The sequence below is a fragment of the Emys orbicularis genome, chromosome 3 (genome assembly GCF_028017835.1).
Source record: "Emys orbicularis isolate rEmyOrb1 chromosome 3, rEmyOrb1.hap1, whole genome shotgun sequence".
Classification (NCBI taxonomy): Eukaryota; Metazoa; Chordata; order Testudines; family Emydidae; genus Emys; species Emys orbicularis.
In genome coordinates, this window is record NC_088685.1 from 149,334,405 (window position 1) to 149,359,581 (window position 25,177).

At 42.0% G+C, this 25,177-nt stretch overlaps 1 protein-coding gene across 1 annotated transcript in view; it reads left to right on the forward strand.

Moving 5' to 3' along the window:
* The window catches only part of BIRC6 (baculoviral IAP repeat containing 6), a 332,211-nt gene that overhangs the window by 46,567 nt on the left and 260,467 nt on the right, over positions 1 to 25,177 (forward strand). The window contains exons 10-13 of the mRNA XM_065402120.1: positions 1,783 to 3,177; positions 10,536 to 10,685; positions 12,965 to 13,190; positions 23,001 to 23,161. Coding sequence (XP_065258192.1) covers positions 1,783 to 3,177; positions 10,536 to 10,685; positions 12,965 to 13,190; positions 23,001 to 23,161 — 1,932 coding nt within the window. The remainder of the gene's footprint in view (positions 1 to 1,782; positions 3,178 to 10,535; positions 10,686 to 12,964; positions 13,191 to 23,000; positions 23,162 to 25,177) is intronic.

A 25,177-nucleotide genomic window follows, 5' to 3' on the forward strand; every position in this document is an offset into this window, starting at 1 on the left:
CACTTAATTTCGCAGCGTTTATGCTCCTTTCTATTTGCCTCACTAGGATTTGACTTCCACTTTTTAAAGGAAGTCTTTTTATCTCTCACTGCTTCTTTTACATGGTTGTTAAGCCACGGTGGCTCTTTTTTAGTTCTTTTACTGTGTTTCTTAATTTGGAGTATACATTGAAGTTGGGCCTCTATTATGGTGTCTTTAAAAAGCGCCCATGCAGCTTACAGGGATTTTACTTTAATCACTGTACCTTTTAACTTCTGTTTAACTAACCCCCTCATTTTTGCATAGTTCCCCCTTTTGAAATTAAATGCCACAGTGTTGGGCTGTTGAGATGTTCTTCCCACCACAGAGATGTTGAATGCTATTGTATTATGGTCACTATTTCCAAGCGGTCCTGTTATAGTTACCTCTTGGACCAGCTCCTGCGCTCCACTCAGGACTAAATCTAGAGTTGCCTCTCCCCTTGTGGGTTCCCGTACTAGCTGCTCCATGAAGCAGTCATTTAAAGTATCGAGAAATTTTATCTCTGCATTTCGTCCTGAAGTGAAATGTTCCCAGTCAATATGGGGATAATTGAAATCCCCCACTATTATTGGATTCTTAATTTTGATAGCCTCTCTAATTTCCCTTAGCATTTCATCATCACTATCACTGTCCTGGTCAGGTGGTCTATAATAGATCCCTAATGTTATATTCTTATTAGAGCATGACATTTCTATCCATAGAGATTCTATGGAACATGTGGATTCACTTAAGATTTTTACTTCATTTGATTCTACATTTTCTTTCACATATAGTGCCACTCCTCTCCCCCCTCCCCCCCCCCCCCCCCGCACGACCTGTTCTGTCCTTCCAATATATTTTGTAACCCGGAATGATTGTGTCCCATTGATTGTTCAGTCCACCAGGTTTCTGTGATGCCTATTATATCAATATCCTCCTTTATCACGAGGCACTCTAGTTCACCCATCTTATTATTTAGACTTCTAGCATTTGTGTACAAGCACTTTAAAAACTTGTCACTGTTTATTTGTCTGCCCTTTTCTGGTGTGTTAGATTCTTTTTTGTGTGAATGTTTATCATCTGATCTGGCCCCTACTTTATCCTTCTCCATCCTCTGCTCCTGACTAGAACCTGGAGATTCTCTATCATTAGACTCTCCCCTAAGAGAAGTCTCTGTCCGATCCACATGCTCCTCTGCAGCAGTCGGCTTTCCCCCATTGCAGCAGTTGGCTTTCCCCCATTTTCTTATGATTGGTAGTTAGGAATACTGGGTGGGGGGGTTGTTTTGCTGGATGGTTTGTCAGCTGATGTGAACAGTAAAATATGGCGGTAGTGTAGCATGGGTTTATCAGCTAGGAGTGGGAGTTGAATCTGCCCTTCTGAGGGGGTCATACTGGGCTGTCTAGGTAGCTGGAGGGGGTATTGGGGTGTGTACAGCAGAGCCACTTGAGTGGCTTATGAGGTTCAGTATGGACAGCAGCTCAGGAAGGTAAGTTTCTTTTGATGGGAAAGTCTTCAGTTTCTTGTCCTCTATCATTCTGATTTGATTTTTCTTAATTATTTAAAGGACTGTTGTTAACTTTTGGGGAATAAATGTTTCTAGGTCTTTTCTCACGTATGGACATGTCACATTTTTGTATCCTCTGTATATTTGAAGGTACATAGAGAAATGACTAAATGGTTGGTTAATAGAATTAGTCTATAACCTATACTTATTTGGTTTAGGTTGTGGTGAATTATATCTATCTATCTATCTCTACTAATGCATTGTTTGTTCTAAAGGGCATACATCACAAAAAGAAACCATGGAGGTGAGCCTTGATGTAACAGCCCTGAGCATTCTTCAGCAGCCTGAGAAACTTCAGTGGGAAATCGTTGCAAATGTGCTTGAAGACACAGTTAAGGATCTAGAAGAACTTGGGGCAAATCCCTGTCTAGCTAACTGTAAGAGTGAAAAGATGAAGGAGAAGCATCTGGAACAACACAACATTCCCTTTCCTTGTTTATTAGCTGGGGGTTTATTAACATACAAATCACCTGCTACCTCCCCCGTTAGTAGTAACTCTCAGAGATCACTGGATGGTTTAAGCAGGACTCGAGGTGAGAGTGTATCAGAGCAGGGATCAACTGACAATGAATCCTGCACTAATTCAGAACTGAATTCCCCTCTGGTAAGGAGGACTTTACCAATATTGCTTCTTTACAGCATTAAGGAGTCTGATGAAAAAGCAGGAAAAATCTTTTCACAGATGAACAATATTATGAGTAAAAGTTTACATGATGATGGTTTTACAGTTCCACAGATCATTGAGATGGAGCTGGACAGTCAGGAACAGTTGCTGTTGCAGGATCCACCTGTGACTTACATTCAACAATTTGCAGATGCAGCAGCCAATCTAACTTCTCCAGACTCTGATAAGTGGAACTCCATGGTTCCCAAGCCTGGGACATTGGTTCAGTGCCTGCGACTGCCTAAGTTTGCAGAGGAGGAGAACCTTTGTGTAGATTCAATCACTCCTTGTGCAGATGGAGTTCATTTGTTAGTAGGACTACGGACATGCCCTGTTGAATCCCTGAGTGCAATAAATCAAGTAGAGGCCTTGAATAATTTAAATAAATTAAATTCGGCACTATGTAACAGAAGAAAGGGTGAACTAGAGTCGAGTCTTGCTGTTGTGAATGGCACAAATATCAGTGTGATCCAGCACGAGTCACCAGCAGATGTACAAACTCCTTTAATAATTCAACCTGAGCAGAGAAATGTTAGTGGTGGATATCTAGTGCTTTACAAAATGAACTATGCCACTAGAATAGTGACTCTAGAGGAGGAACCAATAAAAATCCAGCATATCAAAGACCCCCAGGACACAATTACCTCACTGATTTTGCTCCCACCAGATATACTGGATAATCGAGATGATGAGTGTGAGGAGCCTGTAGAAGAAATACATTTAACTCCTAAGAATGGTAATGGGAGAGAGAAAAAATCTGAGATCTCTACTCTTGGGCACCTGGTAATAACTACTCAGGGAGGATTTGTAAAAATTTTAGATCTTTCGAACTTTGAAATTCTGGCCAAAGTGGAGCCACCTAAAAAGGAGGGCAATGAGGAACCAGATATGTTTGTCTCTGTGATATACTGCTCGGGCACAGACAGACTGTGTGCTTGCACCAAAGGTAAGATACTTTTTTCAAAAAGTGATAAACGCTATAATAAAATGACAAATGTTAAATGTGGTAGAATGTTGACTGAGTTTCAGAACTACAAAAATGCAACATATAAATGATCTTGAGGGTTGTATATTGAGTATGTTCTCAAATTCACCCCTGGTTCTAGAACTATTCCACATTTTAAGTCTAGGTGATATCTCTAAAACTGGAATGTACGTTTTAGGTGCACGCAGTGTATTGATAATTCTGTTCTTCATAGATTCATAGTTTAAAGCCTGAAGGGACTGTTAGATCATCTAGTCTGACTTCTTTTGTATCGCAGCCCACTAAATTCCACCCACTTATCCTTGTATTTGAACCTAATAACTTTGTTTGACTGAAGCATATGTTCCAGAAAGACAAGGTGGATGAGGTAATATCTTTTATTGGACCAACTTCTCTCAGCAACAGAAGTTGATCCAATAAAAGATATTCTATCACCCACTTTGTCTCTCTAATATCCTGGGACCGACACAGCTTCAACACTGCATGTGTTCCAGAAAGACATCCAGTCTTAATTTGAAGACTCCACGAAATGGAGAATCCACCTCTTCCCTTTGTAGTTTGTTCTAGTGGTTAAAATCTGTTAAAAATCTATCTTACTTCCAATTTCTTATTTCCAGCCATCAGTTTTTGTTACGCCTTTCTTTCTTCACTCAATTAAATATTTTCTCCCCATGAAGGTATTTGTGCAGTAATAAAGTCCCAATCCCAGGCCTGGTTTGCGCTACAGAGGTCGACGTCAGGCAGGTTACGTCAACCTAATTAAGTCAGTATCTACATTACAGCATTGCTCCTGCCGATGTAAGTGCCCTACTACACCGACATAATAACTCCACTTCCACAAGAGGCGTAGGGCTTATGTCAATGTAGTTAGGATGACCCAGTGTCTGTGTAGACACTGTGTTTCTTACATCAGCTGGTGGCTGTCTTGTCAATTTCACAACAGAAATTGCTGTCCAGCTGCCCCTTGCTCCCCGGGAGAGCTGGGCAGCTGGACCCTGCTTCTGCTCCCAGCTGGGAGCCAGGGCGAGAAGCCCAGGGTGGCTTCCCACCCACTCCTGGCAGGGAGCAGGGGGCGGGAAGCCTGCCAGGAGCCTGTGGGCAGTTAGGCTCCCAGCAGGGAGCTGCCAGACCACTGCCTCTCCTAGGTCAGTGGAAGCGCTTCTGGTGAGGATGTGTACCACTGACCCAAGGAGGGTAGTGTGGACATGCTGTAAGTTGACCTAATATAGGTCGACTTACCTTTCTAGTGTAGACATACCTTCAGTCTTCTTTTTGATAAGCTAAACTGGTTGATCCCTTTATTTCTCTCTGTTGTGCATTTTCTCCAAATCTCGAGTAATTTTTTGTGGCTGTTTTCCGCATCCGCAATTTTTTCAACTTCTTCTTTTTATGGGTATGGACAGCACACAGTATTTCATTATTGGTCTCAGCAGTGCTGCATACAAGGGTAAAATTTTCTCCATACTCCTACTCGCTACTCCTGTATTTATGCATCCAAGAATTGAACTAGACCTTTTTGCCACAGCATCACACCGGGAGTTCAGTTTCAGTTTGAGTCATTGATCTCCAGGATGCAATGCCCCATTCTATAGGTGTGGTCTGCCTTTTTTCCCCTTTAGATGTCTGACCTTGTATTTGGCTGAATATAAAGGCTTTTTTTTTTTTTTTTTTTTTTTTGAGTGGGCCTTGTTTACCAAGTGATCCAGATCACCCTGTATGGCTGCCTAGTTCTCATCTGTCATTCCACCAATCTTTGTGTCCTCTGCAAATTTTATCAGCAATGATTTTATATCGGGGGGAGGGATAGCTCAGTGGTTTGAGCATTGGCCTGCTAAACCCAGGATTGTGAGTTCAGTCCTTGAGGGGGCCATTTAGGGATCTGGGGCAAAAAAAAAAACTGTCAGGGGCAGTACTTGGTCCTGCTAGTGAAGGCAGGGGACTGGACTTGATGACCTTCAAGGTCCCTTCCAGTTCTATGAGATAGGTATATCTCCATATATTATTAATAAACTTCCAGATCATTGATAGGTGTTGAATGGTGTTGGGGCATAGTACAGACCCATGCAGAATCCCACTAGAATTTGATGATTCCCCATTGACATCTGCTTTTTGAGATTAGCCAGTTTTTAACACTTAATGTATTCTTTGATACTGTGTAGTGTTCATGTTTTAGAGTGTTGTGCAGGACTAAGTCAAAGTATATTACATTTATGCAGTTACATTTATCAGCCAAACCTGCACTCTAATCAAAGAATGAAATCAGGTTTGTGTGACAAGACCTATTTTTCATAAAACAGCGTTGATTGGCATTAATTAAATTCCTAGCTCTTTACTCTTAATTAATTGAATCAGCTTTTCCATTATTTTGCCCAGGATTGATGTCAAGCTGCAACCTATAGTTATCTGGCTCACCTCAGCTTGCCCGCTTTGCATATTGGCACCACATTACCATTCTCCTAGTCTTCTGGATTTTCCCTGTACTCCAAGATTTATTAACAAAACAGCAGCAGGCCATAGATCTCTTGAGCCAGCTCTTTTAGGATTCTTGGGTGCAAGTTATCCGGGTCTGTTGATTTTAAAAATGTTTATCCGTTGCAGACATTGTTTAACATCCTCCTCAGTTGCTAATGTATTAGAAAGTAATTCACATCCTCATGTGATAAAAGGATATTGTGCTTCTTTCCAAATATGGAACATAAATAATTATTGACAACTTCTGCTTTATTTGCATCATTAACAATAATTTTACCATCTCCATCTAGGCTTATACAATTGCTAGAACTTCTTTTGTTGCTAATATCCTTATTGTCCTTAGCACTGCCAGCCCTGGATTTTCCCCAATGTCTTTAGCTTCCCATAATCAATTTTCTGTATTTCATAACTTCTAGTTTATATTGACTTGGTATCAGTTTCCCTTTTTCCCATTGTTTTGTTACTTCTAATTGCTGCTTTCACTTTGCCACTGAACCAGGGTTGGTTTTTAGGCAAAGTTATCCTCTTTCTTGATTGTGGAATCGTGGCTTTTTGACCATCTACGCTTTAAGTACTCTATTTTATTTACATTTTTCTCTCTACATGTTTTTTATTGGTAAATTTTTCTCATAACTTTCCTAAGCTTTGGGAAATGAGTCCTTTTGAAGCTTCATTAAGACTGAATTCATTTAACATTTACAGATAGTTCTTAACTTAGTCTCAAAACATTTTATAAAGGGGAAAAAATGCATTTTGTGAATAAGGCCTTGATGGCTTCCTGTTCATAAGCACACCTGGCAATGATCTTGATATCATGAAAGCTAAAAGGGATTGGTTCTGGTTAATTTGTGGATGGATGTTCAAAGAAAATCTGTCATTCTGAGGGGAAAGTATTTCATTTCAGTCTCTGAATTGGCACTAAATCTGTGCCTTTGCATGATGTCAGCATATATTTTGCTGATATTGGTGCTGTCTTTTTGAAAGATATAACAGAAGTGTTGTGGTTAAAGATTCCATGCCAGTTTTTGAAGGTAGGGTTATTAACCACAATATTCTGGCCAGATTGTAAGTCTGGATAATCGCTTTTTTTAGTGTTTTTTTTTTTTTTTTTTAATATACTTTTTCGTCATTCTTAATATACATGAATATACCATACCAGGTAAAAAGGAATCTTATTCATAATTTGTATTTACCCACTTGTGTTTGGTCAACTTCTTGTCCATGTATTCTGTTCAAATTCCAGAAATAGCAACCATTACAAAATGTACCTGATCCGAATGTGTAAGGTGTCTGACACATTTTTCATTGAAAGGATTTCTCATACCATACTCTACTTCAGGGGTCGGTAACCTCTGGCACGCTGCTCGCCAGGGTAAGCACCCTGGCGGGCCGGGCCAGTTCGTTTACATGCCGCGTCCGCAGGTTCGGCCAATCGTGGCTCCCACTGGCCGCGGTTCGCCGCTCCAGGCCAATGGGGGCGGCGGAAGCGGCGCGGGCCAAGGGATGTACCGGCCGCGGCTTCCCGCCGCCCCCATTAGCCTGGAGCGGCGAACCGTGGCCAGTGGGAGCCGCGATCGGCCGAACCTGCGGCCAAGTAAACGAACTGGCCCGGCCCCCCAGGGTGCTTAACCTGGCGAGCCGCGTGCCAGAGGCTGCAGACCCCTGCTCTACTTCTTTATGCCATTAATGTTGGGAGAGCTGTCCTTTTCCAAAAATGAACTATTGCACGTCTGGCTGCTAGTAGTAATTGTGTTTATATGTCATTTTCCTGAGTCAGTAACCTCTTTGGACTGTAAACTAATAGAATCACTGAGTTCTTTGGATCACCTAATTCTAGTTATCTTAAATTTTTTTTTCTTCAAAACAGATCATTCCCAGTATATATGCAGAGAGGTCCCTGTTCCTCTAAATACTCCCCAGTATTTGACTCCCATTTTTATATTTTCCTTACTTTAATCAGTCATCTCTCTCTCCACTTAAGTTATTTTTTTTGCACAAATTGATGAGGTTTTTGGCTTGTCTTCAGATATTTTCCTGTTGTTCTAAAGTGGTGTGAGTCTTATTGTTTAAATTTTATTAGTAATAATTCATTATATCATGAGGTGAGTAGGCCCTTTCAGGTGGCCTTTGCCATAATTAGTGTTTCTGTCCTCATTAAGGGTCTTGCAAAAGCTTTGATGTAATGGTTTACTTGCAAGGAAGTCACAACTAAGAATTATGAATTATTTGGTGTTAATTTACATAATTTTGTTATTGTGGAATTGTGGAACAAAGTTTTTTTTGTTTTGTTTTTTGTGTTTTATTTCTACTCCCATACATTACATATTTTGGATTTAGATAGCCCTGGTTGAATTTCTGGATTGTTTCTGATGCATGTGAGTGGGAAGGGAAGGGGGCTGTCTTGAGTTTGTATCAAATTCTGTATCTGAAGTCTTATTTCCCTCTTGTGTTGGTCTAAATCTTCTAGGTAAAAAAAAAAAAAATCAATGCACCAAATTGCTATTTAAGTTCCATTCAATTTCTACCCATTGTTCTCTGGGTCACCATGATACCAAGTTGATGCTGACCTTAACTGAGCTGCCCAATAATGATTGGTGCTTCCAGTCCCACTGGTACTATTTTTAATATGTTTCTACTTGTAATATGTAGCTGGAAGGTAGCTTAGAAACCTTCTCCCTGGCACATTAAACAGATGACAAAGCTTGCAGATGAGCTCTCCACCAGACTAGAAAGCGGGGAGGCTGGAGGAATCCATCTGAAACCTGAAAATAAAGCTACTTACTTGTTGCAGAATGCAATGGTGGAGGAAAATGATTGAAGTTTTTTTGTGGTAGAATGGATTTTGAAAATGCTGATTCTTTTGAAAACTGCTAACAGATTTAATACTATTAGTCCAGATTGAGTAGAATGCATTAGTAGTCCATATAGAGTATAAAATCTGTGATACTCCGTGGTTTCAGAAATGGTTTGTAATGATTGCCATAACCATATATTAGTGTTGGATTATTGGTAAATATTATACTAATGTTTTGTTGGAAATTTCATTTAATAATGCTGAATTTTTGTTTACTCGATTTGTATGGAAAATTCAATTTTGACTTGCCCTCAGCTCAAAAATTAATTAAAAACAAATTTTTTTTTTGGAAACTTGATCAAAATCAGTTCCCCAATTTTTGAGTAATGAGGGAGAAAATACAAGTTTCATATTCAAAAACCCAGAACCTTTCCTAAATATGGATAACTCATGAATTGCTAAACTTTCAAACTCCCAGGTGGCAAGCTGTCGAAACTGTTAGGTCAACTTGCCAAAAGCCAACAAAACAGTTGGGTAAAAACTGATTTTCTTTATTCCATTATAAAACTGCCAGTAAGTACAGAAATAGTCTGTTACTTTGCATTCATAATTAGAATGTCTGCATCCCACTGTAGTTACATGTGTGAGAAATTAAGTGTTTGCATCTGTCTCCATTATTCTGAAGTTTTCAGAACTTGGCCCCAAATGGAATAATGTTTTTCATTTGAGTTGGTCTGTTCTCACCCTTTTCTGAACTATAAACCCCTGTGCATCTGAAAGAGACTTACTCAGGTTAGATGTGGTCTGGGCAGTGAAACTTTTGTTGTATGAGCTCTACTCTGGAAATTTTCCAAGAACTTCATCCTGAGGCAGACATCCGGTATAGATCATTTCAGACCAAACAGTTAAGCTTAGCCAAAATTCTAAGCAGCTGAAAACAGGATCTTACTGTGGGAAGTGTCAGGCAATCTCAATGGGTGGCACTCTTGCCTGCTGCTATAGATAAGAACATAGGTGCTGGAACTAGGGGTAGTGGGGTGCTACTGCACCCCCGGCTTGAAGTGGTTTCCATCATATGCAGGGTTTGCAGCTTGGTTCAATGGCTCTCAGCACCCCCACTATACAAATTGTTTCAGCATCCCTGGATGAGAAAGTTTTAGGCTGGTAGAGATGGATATTGGTGCAGTGTTCCATATGTGCCCGCTGGGGGAGCAGGTAAAAGCAAGGTGCGTTGGGGTTGGGGGAACTTTCTCCATGGCATAGGAGTAAGGAAGACATTCCATCTCGCATCTTAAATTCTGACTTAAGAGAACATAAAACTACAGGTAAGGAAACTAACTTTATATTTTCCTAAGAAAGAACAGCAAGAAATACATGGTTCACGAGAGCTACCCAAAAATTCAGAATATCGGCAGTAAACCAATGGGAATTCTGTTAACTTTACTTTTCTGGTACTTAGCAAAGAGACACTGTAGCTGTTGGGCATCAAGTTTATAAATAAAAGCTTAAAAATCCGCAGAAACTCATCTCTAGGTTCTTTTGCTTGCCAAGGCAAGATTACTACATGCCTAGAACTTCGTGGACAAGTGGATTTTTCAAGCCCTGACTATAAGAAGTTGAGGAAGTGGTATTTTATAGGGAATATATTGAGTTGTTTTGAGTGGGTTTCCAGTTGAAATGTTGGTGTAGTATCAGTGTATTATGGCAAGATTTGAATTATATGATACTTATGAAAAGGCTAATCGGAGTTGTTTTTGGCTTTTTTCACGTTTACTGAGCTAACTGTCTTTTTGGGTATTCAAGGAACCTTTCTGGCTGATCTGTTTCCTTCATAATCATTAGCAGATGGAATAAACATTTGCATGGTTGTGTTTCTGTACTTTTTCTGGTAAAGTTTAAAAAATATACAGAAGAGCCTTCAGATGCTTCGCAACTACTGTATGTAATGACCAGATAATGATGTACTAGTTAACTAAAAGTGTTTGAGGAAAAATATGCTTGTTTGACATAAACTTGTCTCAAACTACTTCTGTTAATGTCAACCACATTTTAGGTGGAGAGCTTCATTTCCTTCAGATTGGAGGAACCTGTGATGATATAGATGAAGCTGATATACTTGTGGATGGATCCCTTTCTAAAGGGGTAGAGCAATCATCGGAAGGCATGAAGCCCTTATCTAACCCTTCTAGTCCAGGCATTACAGGTAAACCATTCACATTTAAACACAACAAAATATATTAACCATATGGGGGGGGGGGGTGCGCGTTTTTTTTTTTTAAGCATGTCAAGTGATCATCAATAGTCTAGTCTTGTGGCTGCAAAAATACCCTAACTCAGTATTCTTCCCAGTTCATTTTATCTTTGCATGTTGTTTGATGTGGAGTGGGGGATAAATGTGGAAGTGACAGAGTTTTATCACTGCCGAAGCTAAACTTTCTACACCCCTTAAATAAGCCTGGTAAGCTCATTATGTTGAATTAATATCATGCATTCAACCTCTAACAGTTGTAATGGCAGGATTTATGATACAGATGCTATCTAATACATAAACATAACATTTTAAACATAACATTGGGTAGAAAAATCATATATAGTAGCCTGAACACTGGAGTTGACTTGGTATTCTTCAGATCCTAGTATTTCTAATGCATTTTAGAAGCCTTTTTTTTAGTGTGAAAGTATTTCAAACTATGAAATTTATTAGGCAAAAAAGAGAATGGAGATTATTTATTCTGTACAGATTCCTGTAATTCATTGATTAATCCTGGCTTTCCAGGGTAAGTTATGGTCGTCTCTCTCTGAGAGTTTTTAAAAGCATTTTTATTTGTAAACTGAAGATATTTTCATGTGGAATTATTGATCTGCTAAACAATGAACTCCAATGTCATTTTTAGTCATTTTTTCAGAACAGAACTGGACTTTAACAAAGGGCAGGTGTATTCCCTCAACTAGGGTTATTAATACAGCGTCTGTGAACTCTTCTGATTGTTTCCCTCTTCCTGTACGTTTTTCTCCCGACTTTATTGGGATTTAATCTTGTTCCAAGCTGCAACTTCATTCAGATACTGGGTTGCTAGCTGGAAAGATTCACTCCTTCCCCCATACTGAAGGAAGCAGCTGGCTCTACCGCCCCAATATCCAGTTCACCTCAAACACCATATCTAAGGCTTGTCTTCACTGTAGCAGTTATTCAAGTTAATACAGTTGACTTATTTCACTGTAGCCTAGCTTGAGTGAGAGCGGCTGGACTGTGAAACACTGGAGATGCACAGTGATTTGATTGCCAGTCTAATTCTGCTGTGCAGCTGATGTGATTAGATTAGCATCTGAGTTGAGCTAGCTTGAGCTGTAGTCCGTATCTACATCTCTGCTGCATTAGGAGCGTAAGCATCTGCATATCACATACGTCGAACCATACACTCTGAACAGATCACCTAGCTCAAGTTTAAAGCTCCACTTAACTCAAACTAGAGGCTGTTGTGTGTGGATGGGAGTCAGGTTAGGGGCACCCCTCATTTTTCACTTTGAGCTAATACAGTGAAGACAAGCCCATAGTTTGTTGTCAACTTACACAGCTGGCCACTACCTGGATTCTTCCCTTTTCATATATCCTTATCAATTATTAAATGTTTATCAGGTCAAATTACACTTGTGTATCTCACTGCCATAACTGGGGTTGACACAGGTGTAAGTAATCGTTTTAGTAAAACCATTCTTCTACACAAGAAAGAATAGAATTCTACTCTCACTTATGTTGGCTCTGTAGTGCTAACGAGTTAAAATAATAACTTACTTTAGTCACAAAACAAAAAGACTTAGTATACAGGAAGCAGATCTGTTGTGTAAATTGAAATCTTTGAATAATCACTTTTCAGAGTAGAGCCACCCTATAAGCACGTTTGCATCATCGGGAGCTTTTTAGAACGAGGGTAACCCTGCATCATTATGTGATGTGTGGTTTAGCCTTTTTTTATTCTGTGCCAGGTGAAATGGGTATAATCAATTTTTTCATGGATGCTGACCTTGCTATGATTATCTATTGCTCGGTCTCATGAAGATTACACTACAGCAACAAGTTTTACTTAACAGTAGCTTTAGATCATCGAGAGACTGCAGCTGGGGTATTTCATGTAGAGAACAGTGTTAAAATTATTATACCTCAGTGTCTTTAGATTATTACATAGCAATTCCACATCCATAACAACAGTTTTCTCTGAATGGAAAGATTTTGACATTAAGTGAATCAATAGATATTAAAAAGAAACATTCTGAAGTGCAAAAATCAAAGTTTTTGAGCAAGTTTGCTTTTAGGTATGCTGACTTCAAAATTAGCTGATTTTTCATGCCTTTTCCAGAAAATTTTCAAACACCTTTCTAGTGCTAGAGCAGCTTGGATAATTTTGAAATTTGGTCTACGATGTTTTGGAGAGGAAAGTATACGTAGTAAACCTGTTGTTTTTTATCCCCTTCAACAAATATTAGGAGTCGATCTTTTGGTGGACCAACCATTTTCCCTTGAAACATTGACATCTTTGGTGGAATTAACCCGTTTTGAGACTTTGACCCCACGATTTTCAGCCACTGTACCTCCATGCTGGGTGGAAGTTCAACAGGAGCAGCAGCAAAGGCGGCATCCTCAACATTTACATCAGCAACACCATGGGGATGCAGCTCAGCATACTCGGACTTGGAAACTGCAGACAGATAGGTAAGTAGAGTAATGGCTCAAGAAAGATTGGGATGGGTAGGTGTGAGACTAATTTATGTTGCAGCTGGTGTAGTAGTATAAGCTTGCTTCTTCTAATTGTTTTTTAAATAGTTGCACAGACAAGTGTGTGAACTAAAAACAAACAAAACTGAACTGTTAATATGACTCTTCATTCTTGATCTTTTGCATTGCCTCCCCTGCTTGAGGTTTCCATATTTGTCTCAGTGGACCTTGAAACTATTTGATTTGTTGGGGAAGAGTCAGGTACCTCATCAACCTATTACAGTAATTTGTGGGAGTCAATAAGAATATGGTTAAGAGTGATCCAGTTGATGTAGTGCACTTTTGACAGGGTTCCCTCACCAAAGGCTCTTAAGGAAACAGGGCTTGTCTACACTTAAAATGCTTCAGCAGTGCAGTGTCTTCAGTGAACACACCACCTGCTCCGATGGGAGTCTCCTCCTGTTGGTGTAGACAATCCACCTCCCTGAGAGGCAGTCGCTAAGCGGACAGAAGAATTTTCCTGTCTCCTAGTGCTGTCTACACTGGGGGTTAGGTCGGTTTAACTGCGTTGCTCAAGGGTGTGGATTTTTCATATCCCTGAGTGATATAGTTATACTGTAGTTATACCGACTTAATTTCCTAGTGTTAAGAGGGAAGGTCCTCTCTTGGCTCAGTAGCTGGTTGAAAGATAGGAAACAAAGGGTAGGAATAAATGGTCAGTTTTCACAGTGGACAGAGGTGAACAGCATCAGGATCCTCCAAGGATCTGTACTGGGAGCTGTCCTGTTCAGCATATTCATTAATGATCTGGAAAAGGGCGTGAACAGTGAAGTGGCAAAGTTTGCAGATGATACAAAACTATTCAAGATGGTTAAGTCCAAAGCTGACTGTGAGCAGTTGGAGGAATCTCTCAAAACTGGGTGACTGGGCAACAAAATGACAGATGAAATTAAATGTTTATAAGTGCAAAGTAATCTACATGGAGGGGAAAAATCCCAACTATGCATACAAACTGATGGGTCCTAAATTAGCTGTTACCACCTCAGAGAGAGTCAGCATGAATAGTTCTCTGAAAACTTCTGCTCAGTGCACAGCTGGGGTCAAAAAGGTGAAAGGGACGTGAGGAATTATTAGGAAGGGGATCGAAAATAAGACAGAACGTCATAATGCCACTATATAAATCTATGGTGCACCCACACCTTGAATACTGTGTCCGGTTCTGGTTGCCCCCTCTCAAAAAGGATATAGCGGAACTGGAAAAGGCTCAGAGAAGAGCAACAAAGATGATCAAGGGTACAGAATAACTTCCATGTGAGGAGACACTAAAAAGATTAGGACTATTCATCTTAAAAAAGACTAATAAGAGGAGATATGATATATATGTCGATGAAATTATGAATGTTGTGGAAGAAGTGCATTATTTACCCTTTCACAAAATACAAAAACACGTAGTCACCCAATGAAATTAATAGGCAGGAGTCTTAATACAAACAAGAGGAAGTACTTTTTTTCACAATGCACAAATAACCTGTGAGAGACATTGGCATGGGATGTTGTGATGGACAAAAGTATAAGTGGGTTCAAAAAAAGAATAGAATAAGTTCAATGGCTATTAGCCAAGATGGCAGCCCCATGCTCGGAGCGACCCTAAACCTCTGACTACCAGAGCAGGAGTGGAAGACAGGGCTGGATCACTCCATAATTGCTCTGTTCTGTATACTCCCCTTGAAGTTCTAGCAAGGGCCACTGTTGGAGACAGAATACTGGGTAAGGTAGACTCTGGGGTGACTTAGTATGGCAGCTCTTACGTTCTTATATTCTCTAAATCTCATAGATTTTCCGAAATCTCAGATCCAGTAAATTTACTGGACCAACCAGACATTCTACATGTGGCTTCTTGTTAGCTCACTGCTTGAAGTATGAAGTCTAGTTTCCCAGACTTTTCTACTCCATGTTTTTCTCAAACTTAAATTTAGCTAGTTTAAATGGAAAAAAGAATTCTCTCTGCATGCCTAAGATACGCGAAGAGTGTGGGGAGAAAACTTTGAACTGTTCATACATCTTGCCCAGTTCTGAATCAACTTGGGAAAATGACCTGCGAATCGCTGTGGACAGCTTAATGTGCAGCTATGGTGAAAAAAGCAAAACAGGTCATAGGAAGCACAAGGAATGGAATGCAGAATAATATGGAAAATATGTTGTTATATAAATAGATATAATATTACAGAATTAGAGGAGGGTCAGAGAAGGATAATGAAAATGATTGTGGGCATGGGAAAACTCATGAAGAGAAACTGAAAAGACTGGGATTGTTTACCTTAAAAAGATAAATAGAAAGGGCATGATAAAAGTATATAAAAGAACAAATGGTATAGAGAAAATAGATTGGGAGTTTGTTGTGCGAATGTCATAACACAAGAACAAGAGGGATGTTCAAGGAAACTGCAAGGTGGGAGTGTCAAAATTGATTAAGGGAAATAAATACCTTTTCACTCAACATGTAGTCAAACTGGAATTTACTGCCCCATGATGTCACTGAAGCCAACAATTTATCTAGTAATCAAAAACAGATTGGGCACTTAAGAATATCCAGAGTTATGACCTGTTGATGCAAAATTTTGGAAGAGATTTAACCCCATCCCTACCCCCAAACCCCTTCAGGGTTTAAGCAAATCTTTCTGTGGGATTAGTATAAGACCTTCATGAAGGCAGATGGTTTCACTTTTCTGTTGTGGGATTCTTAAACCTTCCTCTGAGGCATCTGCTACTAACCACTGTCAGCTAGTTCAGTGGTTTTCAAACTTTTTTTTCTGGTGACCCAGTTGAAGAAAATTTTTGATGCCCGCCACTCAACGGAGCTGGGGATGAGGGGCTTGGGGTGTGGGAGGGGCTCAGGGCTGGGGCAGAGGGTTGGGGTGTGGGCTGCAGGGTGGGGCCAGGAATGAGGGGTTCAGCGTGTGGGAGGGGGTCAGGGCTCTGGGCTGGGAGTGCAGGCTTTGGGGTGGGGCCAGGGATAAGGGATTTGGGGTGCAGGAAGGGGTTCTGGGTTTGGGGGGGCTCAGGGCTGGGGCAAGGGTTTGGGGTGTAGGCTTACCTCCGGCGGCTCCTGGTCAGCAGCGCAGCTGGGGTGCAAAGGCAGGCTTCCTGCTGGTCCTGGCATCATGGACCCCGCTGTGCCCCGGAAGTGGCCAGCAGCAGATCTGGCTCCTAGGCAGAGGCGCGCAAGTGGCTCTGTGCAGCTCTCGCCCACAGGCACCGTGCCCCCTCACCCCCCCAGCTCTCATTGGCCAGTTCCTGACCAATGGGAGTGAGGATCCAGTGCTTGGGGCGAGGACAGCGTGCGGAGCCCCATGACACCATCCCCCTCCCCCCCGCCTAGGAGCTGGACCTGCTGCTGGCCGCTTCCGGGGCGCAGCGCGGTGTCGGAACAGGAAGGGACTAGCCTCCCTTAGCCAGACAGCACCGCCAACAGGACTTTTAACGGCCTGATAGGCGGTGCTGACCAGAGCCGCTGCGACCCAGTCCCATCCGTTTCGCGAGCCAGTTCTGGGTCGCGACCCATGGTTTGAAAAACACTGATCTAGATGAATCAAGGGTCTGATTCAGTGTGACAATTCCAGTGTTCCTATATAAGACATGACTGCACACAAGATGGTTTACTGCTTTCCTCTGTATTTGCTTACCTCTGTGTCAGGTCAGTAACTTGAACCTCTGAGCTGGTCAGTCCTTAATACTTCAACACATTGGCCCTTTTAGAATGGATTGGCCACATCCATGATATATTATGTTTTGAATGATTAATAGTTATATGTCCATGTCATAGCAACATCCTTTTCATTTATATAGGGCCAGAAGTGTGTTAAGTGCTATGTAGGACAGAGAACTGAGATGCTTAGTCTAAGCTTAGATTAAATATTCAGTAATTCTTCAGGAAATACATTTTTTTGCAAGAGTTGGGAATGTTAACTGTGGTGTCCTGGACAAACTTTCATCATGAGGAATTATATTCTGTATTCTTACATTCCCGTTCTATTTTCAGTTGTAGAGAATTTTTCACTGCATCCTTAAACAAATCTAAACCAAAATAATCTTTCTTCCCCCTTCTTTTCCCCAAATCCTGAAACAAAATCAGTTGTGCAGTATTTCTGGTGCTGAATAGTTGCCATATTCAATCCCAGAAATGGCATTTCTATGTGTTCAGTTTGTAAAGAACTTTAGGATTCTTCATGAGTGTATTAACTACCTGTATGCTAAAGCTGAGTTTGGAATGCTGTTCTAAAGACCCCAGTCTTCCTTTGCTCATAACTTCCTCAATTCTTCTTGGCCTAATATTTTCCATGGTTAGTCTTTTAGCCTTAGGGGTAGCACCATTATAATGATAACCACTTGCCAATCCTGTGTTTGTTTTTGTTTTTTGTTTTTTTTCTTCCCCTTGTCAGGTTGCAATTTGGCATACTGACCAATGGAAGCTCCTGAACTCTGACTTTCTTCTTCAACAGGGTCTTTGCACTTGGATCTGCAGAGGCAGAATTAGATGTCATGAAACCTAAACAGCTAACTCTTCAGTTTGTTGTAGAGAGATTGTGGACTCCTTTCTGAAACTGTGGAATTAATCCTACATTCCATAGCTGTTAAGAAGATCTTGGAAGGCTGGCTTAGTTTGCTGTAGGAGCAAAGGTCTAGATTCTTTTACCTATCTGACACCCTGGAGTGTTTCTTAATAGGCTTCCACAAAATTCTTTGCTATCTTACTGTGTAGATCTGCTTTAGGAACTTCTTTGCTTCTCTAAAAGGAAACCGGTTCTTCCCCAGATAATTTTCCAAGAGAGAGCTTCTTTGTTAATCCTTGGTTTAAACACTGTTAGCTAGAAGAAAAAGGAGACACTACTGAAAGTCAGGTACTTATAGTAGAATTAAAAGAAAAGATGAAAAATGCTTTAAAAGGTCAGCTGAAAAAGTTACTCGAGGGAGATGGTTTTTCCTATTTTTTATTATAACAAGGAGAGAACACAAACTATATTTTATTATTTAGATCCTTTTTCTGTGTCACAAGTTCTTGCCCATTTGATAGCCAATGGGAATATTGGTGCTTTACAAAGCAGTATTTAATATGTGGACACACAGAGACACCTGGAACACATGCTAGTATGCTAGAACTATATGTAATGTTTAAAAATATTTTGCTTTTTTTTTTTTTCTTCTCATGGAAAATGCTGCGCAAAAGAGACTTCCACCATGTGCGGAACAGAATTAATGGTCAAATAGACAACAAGCAATTAACCTTAATTACTGGTTATATGTTCCTAGATCCTGCAGTTTAATGGTGCATTGCCACTGCCCGAGAGAGTTCTGACCTTGAAGATTAATATTTCAAAAATTTAATAAAAAGATGTTAGAAAATAGTTATATCAACGCTTAATATACTGCAAAGAAATTGTGCAGAAGACAGTGATATGTAGCATAGTGTAAAAAACTTAGTTCTAAATAATATATTTATAAATGTCCCTTACACATGGACTGAAAACAGTCAGGAAGTGCAGTTCTTCTTCAAGTGATGGTCCTTATTTTATTCCACTGAGGGGTTATGCACATGCGCCCAGAGCTGGAGCTTTTAAAAGTAGTAGTGTGCATTGGTCCACACATGTGCCCTTGTACTGCCTCATGATTTTGACTGAGGTGATAAAGGGCAGGGCGGACCGACCGCGCCCTCAGTTCCTTCTCACCATCGCATGGTCTGAGTCGTAGCTTCTGCTGTTCTCTCATCCCTTGTGATGCACTTTCCAAATGTAGTGAGAGAGACTGATTTATTCTTGTACATAGTTAGCATTTTGTTGTTTTTGTAGTAGTTTTTAGTGGTTTTCTTAGGATTTAAGGACTCTTGGGTGCCGCTCTGGCAGTTTTCTTGCCAACCATCCTTCTCTCCCCCTTGTACCCATGCCTGGGTACTGGATTATGCCAAAGATGCTGGGGTTCAAGATCTTGAAGCCATGCCCTCTCTTGTTTTCAATCAGTGACAAGTACCAGTGCAGTCCGTACTGCTTGGGGGAAGCCCATGTTGTGTCCAGGTGCAGTATCTGCCTCTCCTTCCCTGCTTGTATCCGGTAAGGCTGGGCTCTCAGCCTTAAACACCTCATGGAAGTCGCCATGAGGCCACAGTTGGATCCAGCCTGGGGAACACTCCCCGCCCCCGTACATCGCCCTGAGTCATCCAAGAGTGCACCTCTTGCCATGGAGCTCAAGTCTGGTTCCGCCAGTACCAGTGCTATGGACCCTGTGCCGGGGCCTAGCTGTGAGACAAGGAAGTATGTCAGGTGGGCAAAATATGGCCCGGGGGCCGCATTCGGCCCTCCAGATGTTTTTAATTCGGCCCTTGAGCTCCAGCTGGGGAGTGGGGTTGGGGGCTTGCCCCGCTCTGCGTGGCTCCCAGAAGCAGTGGCATGTCCCCGCTCTGGCTCCTATGTGTAGGGGCAACCAAGGGGCTCTGCATGCTGCCCCCGCCCCAAGCACTGCCCCCGTAGCTCCCATTGTCTGGGAACTGTGGCCAATGGGAGCTGCAGGGGCGGTGCCTGTGGACAGGCCGTGCCACCACGTAGGAGCTGGAGGGGGGACATGCCACTGCTTCTGGGAGCTGCTTGAGGTAAGCGCTGCCCGGAGCCTGCACCCCGACCCCCTCCTGCACTCCAACCCCCTGCCCCAGCCCTGATCCCTCTCCCACCCGCCAAACTCCTTGGTCCCAGCCCGAAGACCCTCCTGCACCCCCAACCCCTCATCCCCTGCCCCAGCCCAGAAACCCCTCCCACACCCTGAACTCCTCGTTTGTGGCCCAGCCCCAGAGCCTGCATCCCCAGCTGGAGCCCTCACCTCCTCCCGCACCCCAACCCCCAACTTCGTGAGCATTCATGGTCCACCTTACAATTTCCATACCCAGAGGTGGCCCTCGGGCCAAAAAGTTTGCCCACCCCTGAAGTATGTGCATAAGCATGGCAGCAAGTCTTCCTCAAGGACCAAGAAAGACACTGCATTGGCCACAAGTTCCAGCCACGGAGATATGGTGTGTTCCAAAGCACACAAGCATGACAAAATGTTGCAGTGCATGCTGGATCTTTTGGCCCCAGCTCCTGAGCGGCATGCCCCTTCTGCACCGGTTCTGCCAAAGTCCTGTGAATCATTGGTTCAGAGGCAGCTTTCAGTTCTGTCCATGAACCGTGCGCTGTTGACTCCGGGGAGGCACAAATCTTCCCCCGAGTCTCATGAACTGGCAAAGCACCCTTTCTCCATGTTCCAGAAGGACAAAGTTTCCCTGCATTTGCATCCTAGATTTCTTCTGAAAGTGGTTTCCTGCTTTCACCTCAACCATCCTGTAGTGGGGCGGCTGCCCCACTCCAGGAGAACAGGGATTAAAAGCAGCCCTTGGAGAGGGTTGTGGCTGGGACCCAATTAAAAAAGGGATTTAAGAGCAGCTGAGAGAGGCTGGTGAGGTAGTTGGCCCCAGGTGTGGCTGGCTCCAGGTGTTGCTGGCTCAATGAAGCCACAGCTGGCCCTGATAAAAGGGCTGTGGGCCAGGAGACAGAGTCTCACTCCAGCCTTGCAGTGGGAAGGGCTTAGCTGCCTGGGAGCACGGGGTACCTGAAGCAGAACAGTGCTGGGGGAAGGGCAGGCAGAGCTGGGGAGCTCTGGCCTGGTGAGTACACAGGCTGAGGCCTTGCTAAAGGCCAAAGGGGGTACTGGGGCTGTAGGGAGACAGCTGGGCCAAGGCAGCTGGTCCAACCCCCTTGCCAGTGATGAGTGGCCATTACAGACTGCAGTCTGCCCCAGAGAAAGGGGGCTAGATGATGACTAGCAGTAGCCACTAAGGCAAGATGGGCACAGAGGGTTGTGGGTCCCCCCTGGGGGGGATACCCAGAGTGTGGGGGTACTGCTGTGGGCAGAACCCCAAGGTAAGGGGCACTGGGGTCTGGGAGGGACATGGGCCTGAGGCAGGCAAGACACTGGCCAGCAGGGGGCGCTCCAAGTGCTGGAATGGAGTTAATTCACAGATGATCAGCAGGAGGCTCCACGCTGGAGAGTCTGCGCGCCTTGCTACACATCCCATACATTTATCTGCCTTCTTTCCGAAGCCGCACGCTTAAGAGGAGGAATGACGTCTTCACTCCCTCAGTGTCTTAGCCTTTTATCTGCAGAGGAAGAGGCTGTTCCGGAAGCCTCTGAGGCTATTGGTTGCCATAGTGGGAAAAAATTAAGGCGCAGGCCATCTCCACTCAGTTTCGAAGTGGGTTTTTGGGTGCATTACGCTTTATCGGTTATCAGGGCTGTCTCCACCCAGCGGGATATGGGCCCATGCCACAACAGTGCAAGCATCAACTATGACTGCGCTTCACAACGTGCTTGTTACGGGCATATGCAAGTCAGCCATGTGGAGTTCGATACACACCTTCTCTTCCTATTACGCACTGGTGCATGACTCTGCGATGGATGCCTCGTTCAGTGCAGTGGTCCTCTGTTCCATGGTGCCATCATCTTTCTTGTACCCTCTTCTTCAGTAGGTGCTGCTCATTAATCACCCTCGGTGGAATACAATAGGGACCATCATTCAAAGAAGAGGAGGAGGTTACTTACCTGTAACTGGAGGCTCTTCAAGATGTGTGGTCCCTATCTGTATTCCAGTCTCACCCTCCTTTCCCCTCTGCTGCGGATCTGGTAGATTTGTGGAGAAGGAATTGAGGGTGCAGTTGGTCTGCCCTGCCCTTTATTGCCTCAGTCAAAACCATAAGGCAGTAGCAGGGCACATGCACACCAACGGACACTAATACTTTTAAAAGCTCTGGCTCCGGGCACATGGAGCATGTGCATAACCCTTCAGTGGAATACAGATAGGGACCACTCTTCTTGAAGAACCTCCAGTTACAGGTAAGTGACAACCTCTTACTTTTGAAAATGTGTGTAATGTAACACTTGGAAGCATGATTAATTTTATGTTAATTGCTTTTTCTTCAATTTGATCTACTTTTGTAAACCTTAGTGTGTCAAGTTATGAAACTTTGATAATTGAGGGGTACTTATTGTCTCAAGTTTACACTTTCAGTATAAAACAAAGTTGGCTTCAAAAGGAAAAATGACTCATTAAAAGAAAGCTGCACCCATTTTGCTCAGCGCAGGCTTCTGAGTGTGCACCTGGTAAGAAGCACTTCTCATCCTGTATAAATTGTCAAATGTATTTCAAAATTTTGAATTGAAATTAGTATTTTGAGCCTCCTGCAGGTGGCCATGATACTGTTGAAAAGTGACAATGTTTGACACCATCAGTGAAGAAGGCCAACTTCAGAGATTGCCAACCAGATTCTATCATGCTTTGGTACAGTTTAACCATTGGAAGACCATTGATGTTTAAGAAAGTATTTTCATTGTTTAAATACTGACTTAAGCCTCAAAAGAAATGTTAAGTATTATAGAGGCAGTATTGTAATGCAGGTAGTAGGAGGTTCTGTGCTTTTTCGCCAAACACATTGATTCAGCCAAATGATTTCCAAACACATTGGTTCAGTATCTTATCAGTTGGCTTTCAATGTTTTCTGTATAAACTGGACATGGTTAACTGCAGTTTAATATACTTGATTTTGCTTCAGAGATTCATGCTGATATTGAGGGAATATGAAGGAAGCTTAGACTGACTAATGTAAAACTTCATCTTTTCTCACTATGCTAGAGAAGAAGTATATGCAGAAAATAAACTGGATGCTGCTGCTTGTTTGGTTGTACTGAGCTTGTAGACACGGTGTTATAAAATACCTAATATTTTTTCCCCAACAGCAACAGCTGGGATGAACATGTCTTTGAACTGGTTTTGCCAAAAGCCTGTATGGTTGGACACGTGGATTTCAAATTTGTTTTGAACTCAAACATAACAAACATTCCACAGATTCAAGTGACTTTACTGAAAAATAAAGCTCCAGGCTTAGGAAAAGTCAATGGTAAGGAAGTAGATCTTCTTTTCTCAGACTTGTTACTTCTTAGGTGTGGTATTTTTACTGATTTAATTAGAGATGAATTAAAGATTTGTAGATATCTCAATTTTACATTTACTTAGTAATATCTTGCATTTTAACTTTCTTTGCACAAATGAACATTTATTAAACATTGGGGAGCAAAAATAAGAAAAACATTAAAATAGTCAAAGATAAGCACAGATTTTAAAACCTCAATGTTATATAAAGAAGAAAGAAATATAGCTAAAGCAACAGTTGAGCTGAACCTACATGTTGTCCTACTACTAGAATCTGATGATGCATTAAAACAGGGGTCGGCAACGTTTGGCACGCGGCTCGCCAGGGTAAGCACCCTGGTGGGCCAGGCCAGTTTATTTACCTGCTGACATGGCAGGTTCGGCCGATCGCGGCCCCCACTCACCGCGGTTCGCCGTCCCGGGCCAATGGGGGCGGCAGGAAGCAGCGCGGGCGAGGGATGTGCTGGCTGTGGCTTCCCGCCGCCCCCATTGGCCCGGGACGGCGAACGGCGGCCAGTGGGGGCCGCGATCGACCGAACCTGCTGCGTCAGCAGGTAAACAAACTGGCCCGGCCCGCCAGGGTGCTTACCCTGGCGAGCCACGTGCCAAATGTTGCAGACCCCTGCATTAAAAGAAAGTTGCAGTGTCAGACATAAATGACAGTGCTTCTGAGGTCTACATCAAATTTTCTTTTCTAAGTCAAAGGATTAAAAAAAAAAAGAGAGAGGTAATTCTTCCAGGTCATAATTAGAAATTCAGTTTGCAGGTGTCCATGACTATAGGGCATCTGAGTGCCTTATGAGGAAAAAAAAAAATCTAGCAACTAGAATTCCATTGAAATAAAGGTTGCATGACTGTGAATTTAAGAGAAAAGAAAAAACAAATTCAGAGCCATTCTCAGAGAACTTCCACTCCTTATGCCATAGCTTTAAATAATGGTATAAAGGAGTACTGCTGAGTCTTTTTTTTTTTTTTTTTTTTTTTTTTAAGAATACCACCGAAAAGCTGGTTTGTATCCAAGGGAACAGTATTCCAGAGTAGCAGTCTCTCAGTGGGGAAAGTATATTCTCTAAGAGTACAATATGACTAAGAATTTCAACATACAGCTTACCTGTGGACACAGGACAGAGGGAAACAAATGCTCCCACGTTTGACCTGTGTTCTTTAAGACTTGATATGAAGTATTAGTCATAAGATACTGAAGCACTCTTGGTGACCTCATCCAGAGATGGGGAAAATACCCCACTATTTGCTGGTCTGTCTGAAAATGAAGCTACTCTTTGGCCTTATAATTCACCCTCATTTCTCCCAGCAAGTTTAGGTCTTATTACTTGTGGGCTGTCTTCTGTGGTGGGTTTTTTTTTTTTTTTTTTTAATTCATTATACAAATAGTAAAACTGGAGAGCTAAATAGGGTTTAACTAGAGCCGGGCAAATAACTCAATGTTACAATAAGGTTTATTTAAATAAAAAATTGAATTAGATTCAGTTGTTACTCTTTTGTGTTAGTGTTCTATGAATTTGTTTTTTTGTTTTTTTTACTGGTGAAAAGCTCATGGTACAGAATATTTGCAGCAATAAAAATGTGACTTTATGAAATGGAATATCTGCAATGGAAACCATTTGTTAAGAGTTATACTTAGTCAGGGAACAGAAACATACCTATATGTCCAATCAAACTAACAAACACAGCTCTGAATTTCAATATCAAACATAAATAATTGCTTGAGAGCAATGTATTATTGGTAGAAATTATTTGTCAAAAATAAAACTCAGACTGATAAACTGCTCACAAACAAATTGAGGACGAAGACTAACTTCATTTAATAAATCATGTGTTCTGTTCTAATTTTAGTACTAAGGGGAGTTTGTCAGCAGCTTTAGGATTTTTTAGTAGAGATGATGATTTCAGTGAATTTTGAGCAAAAACTTAAATCATAAATCTGCTATAGAAGTTAATGTTTCTGGTTTTCATTAACACTACA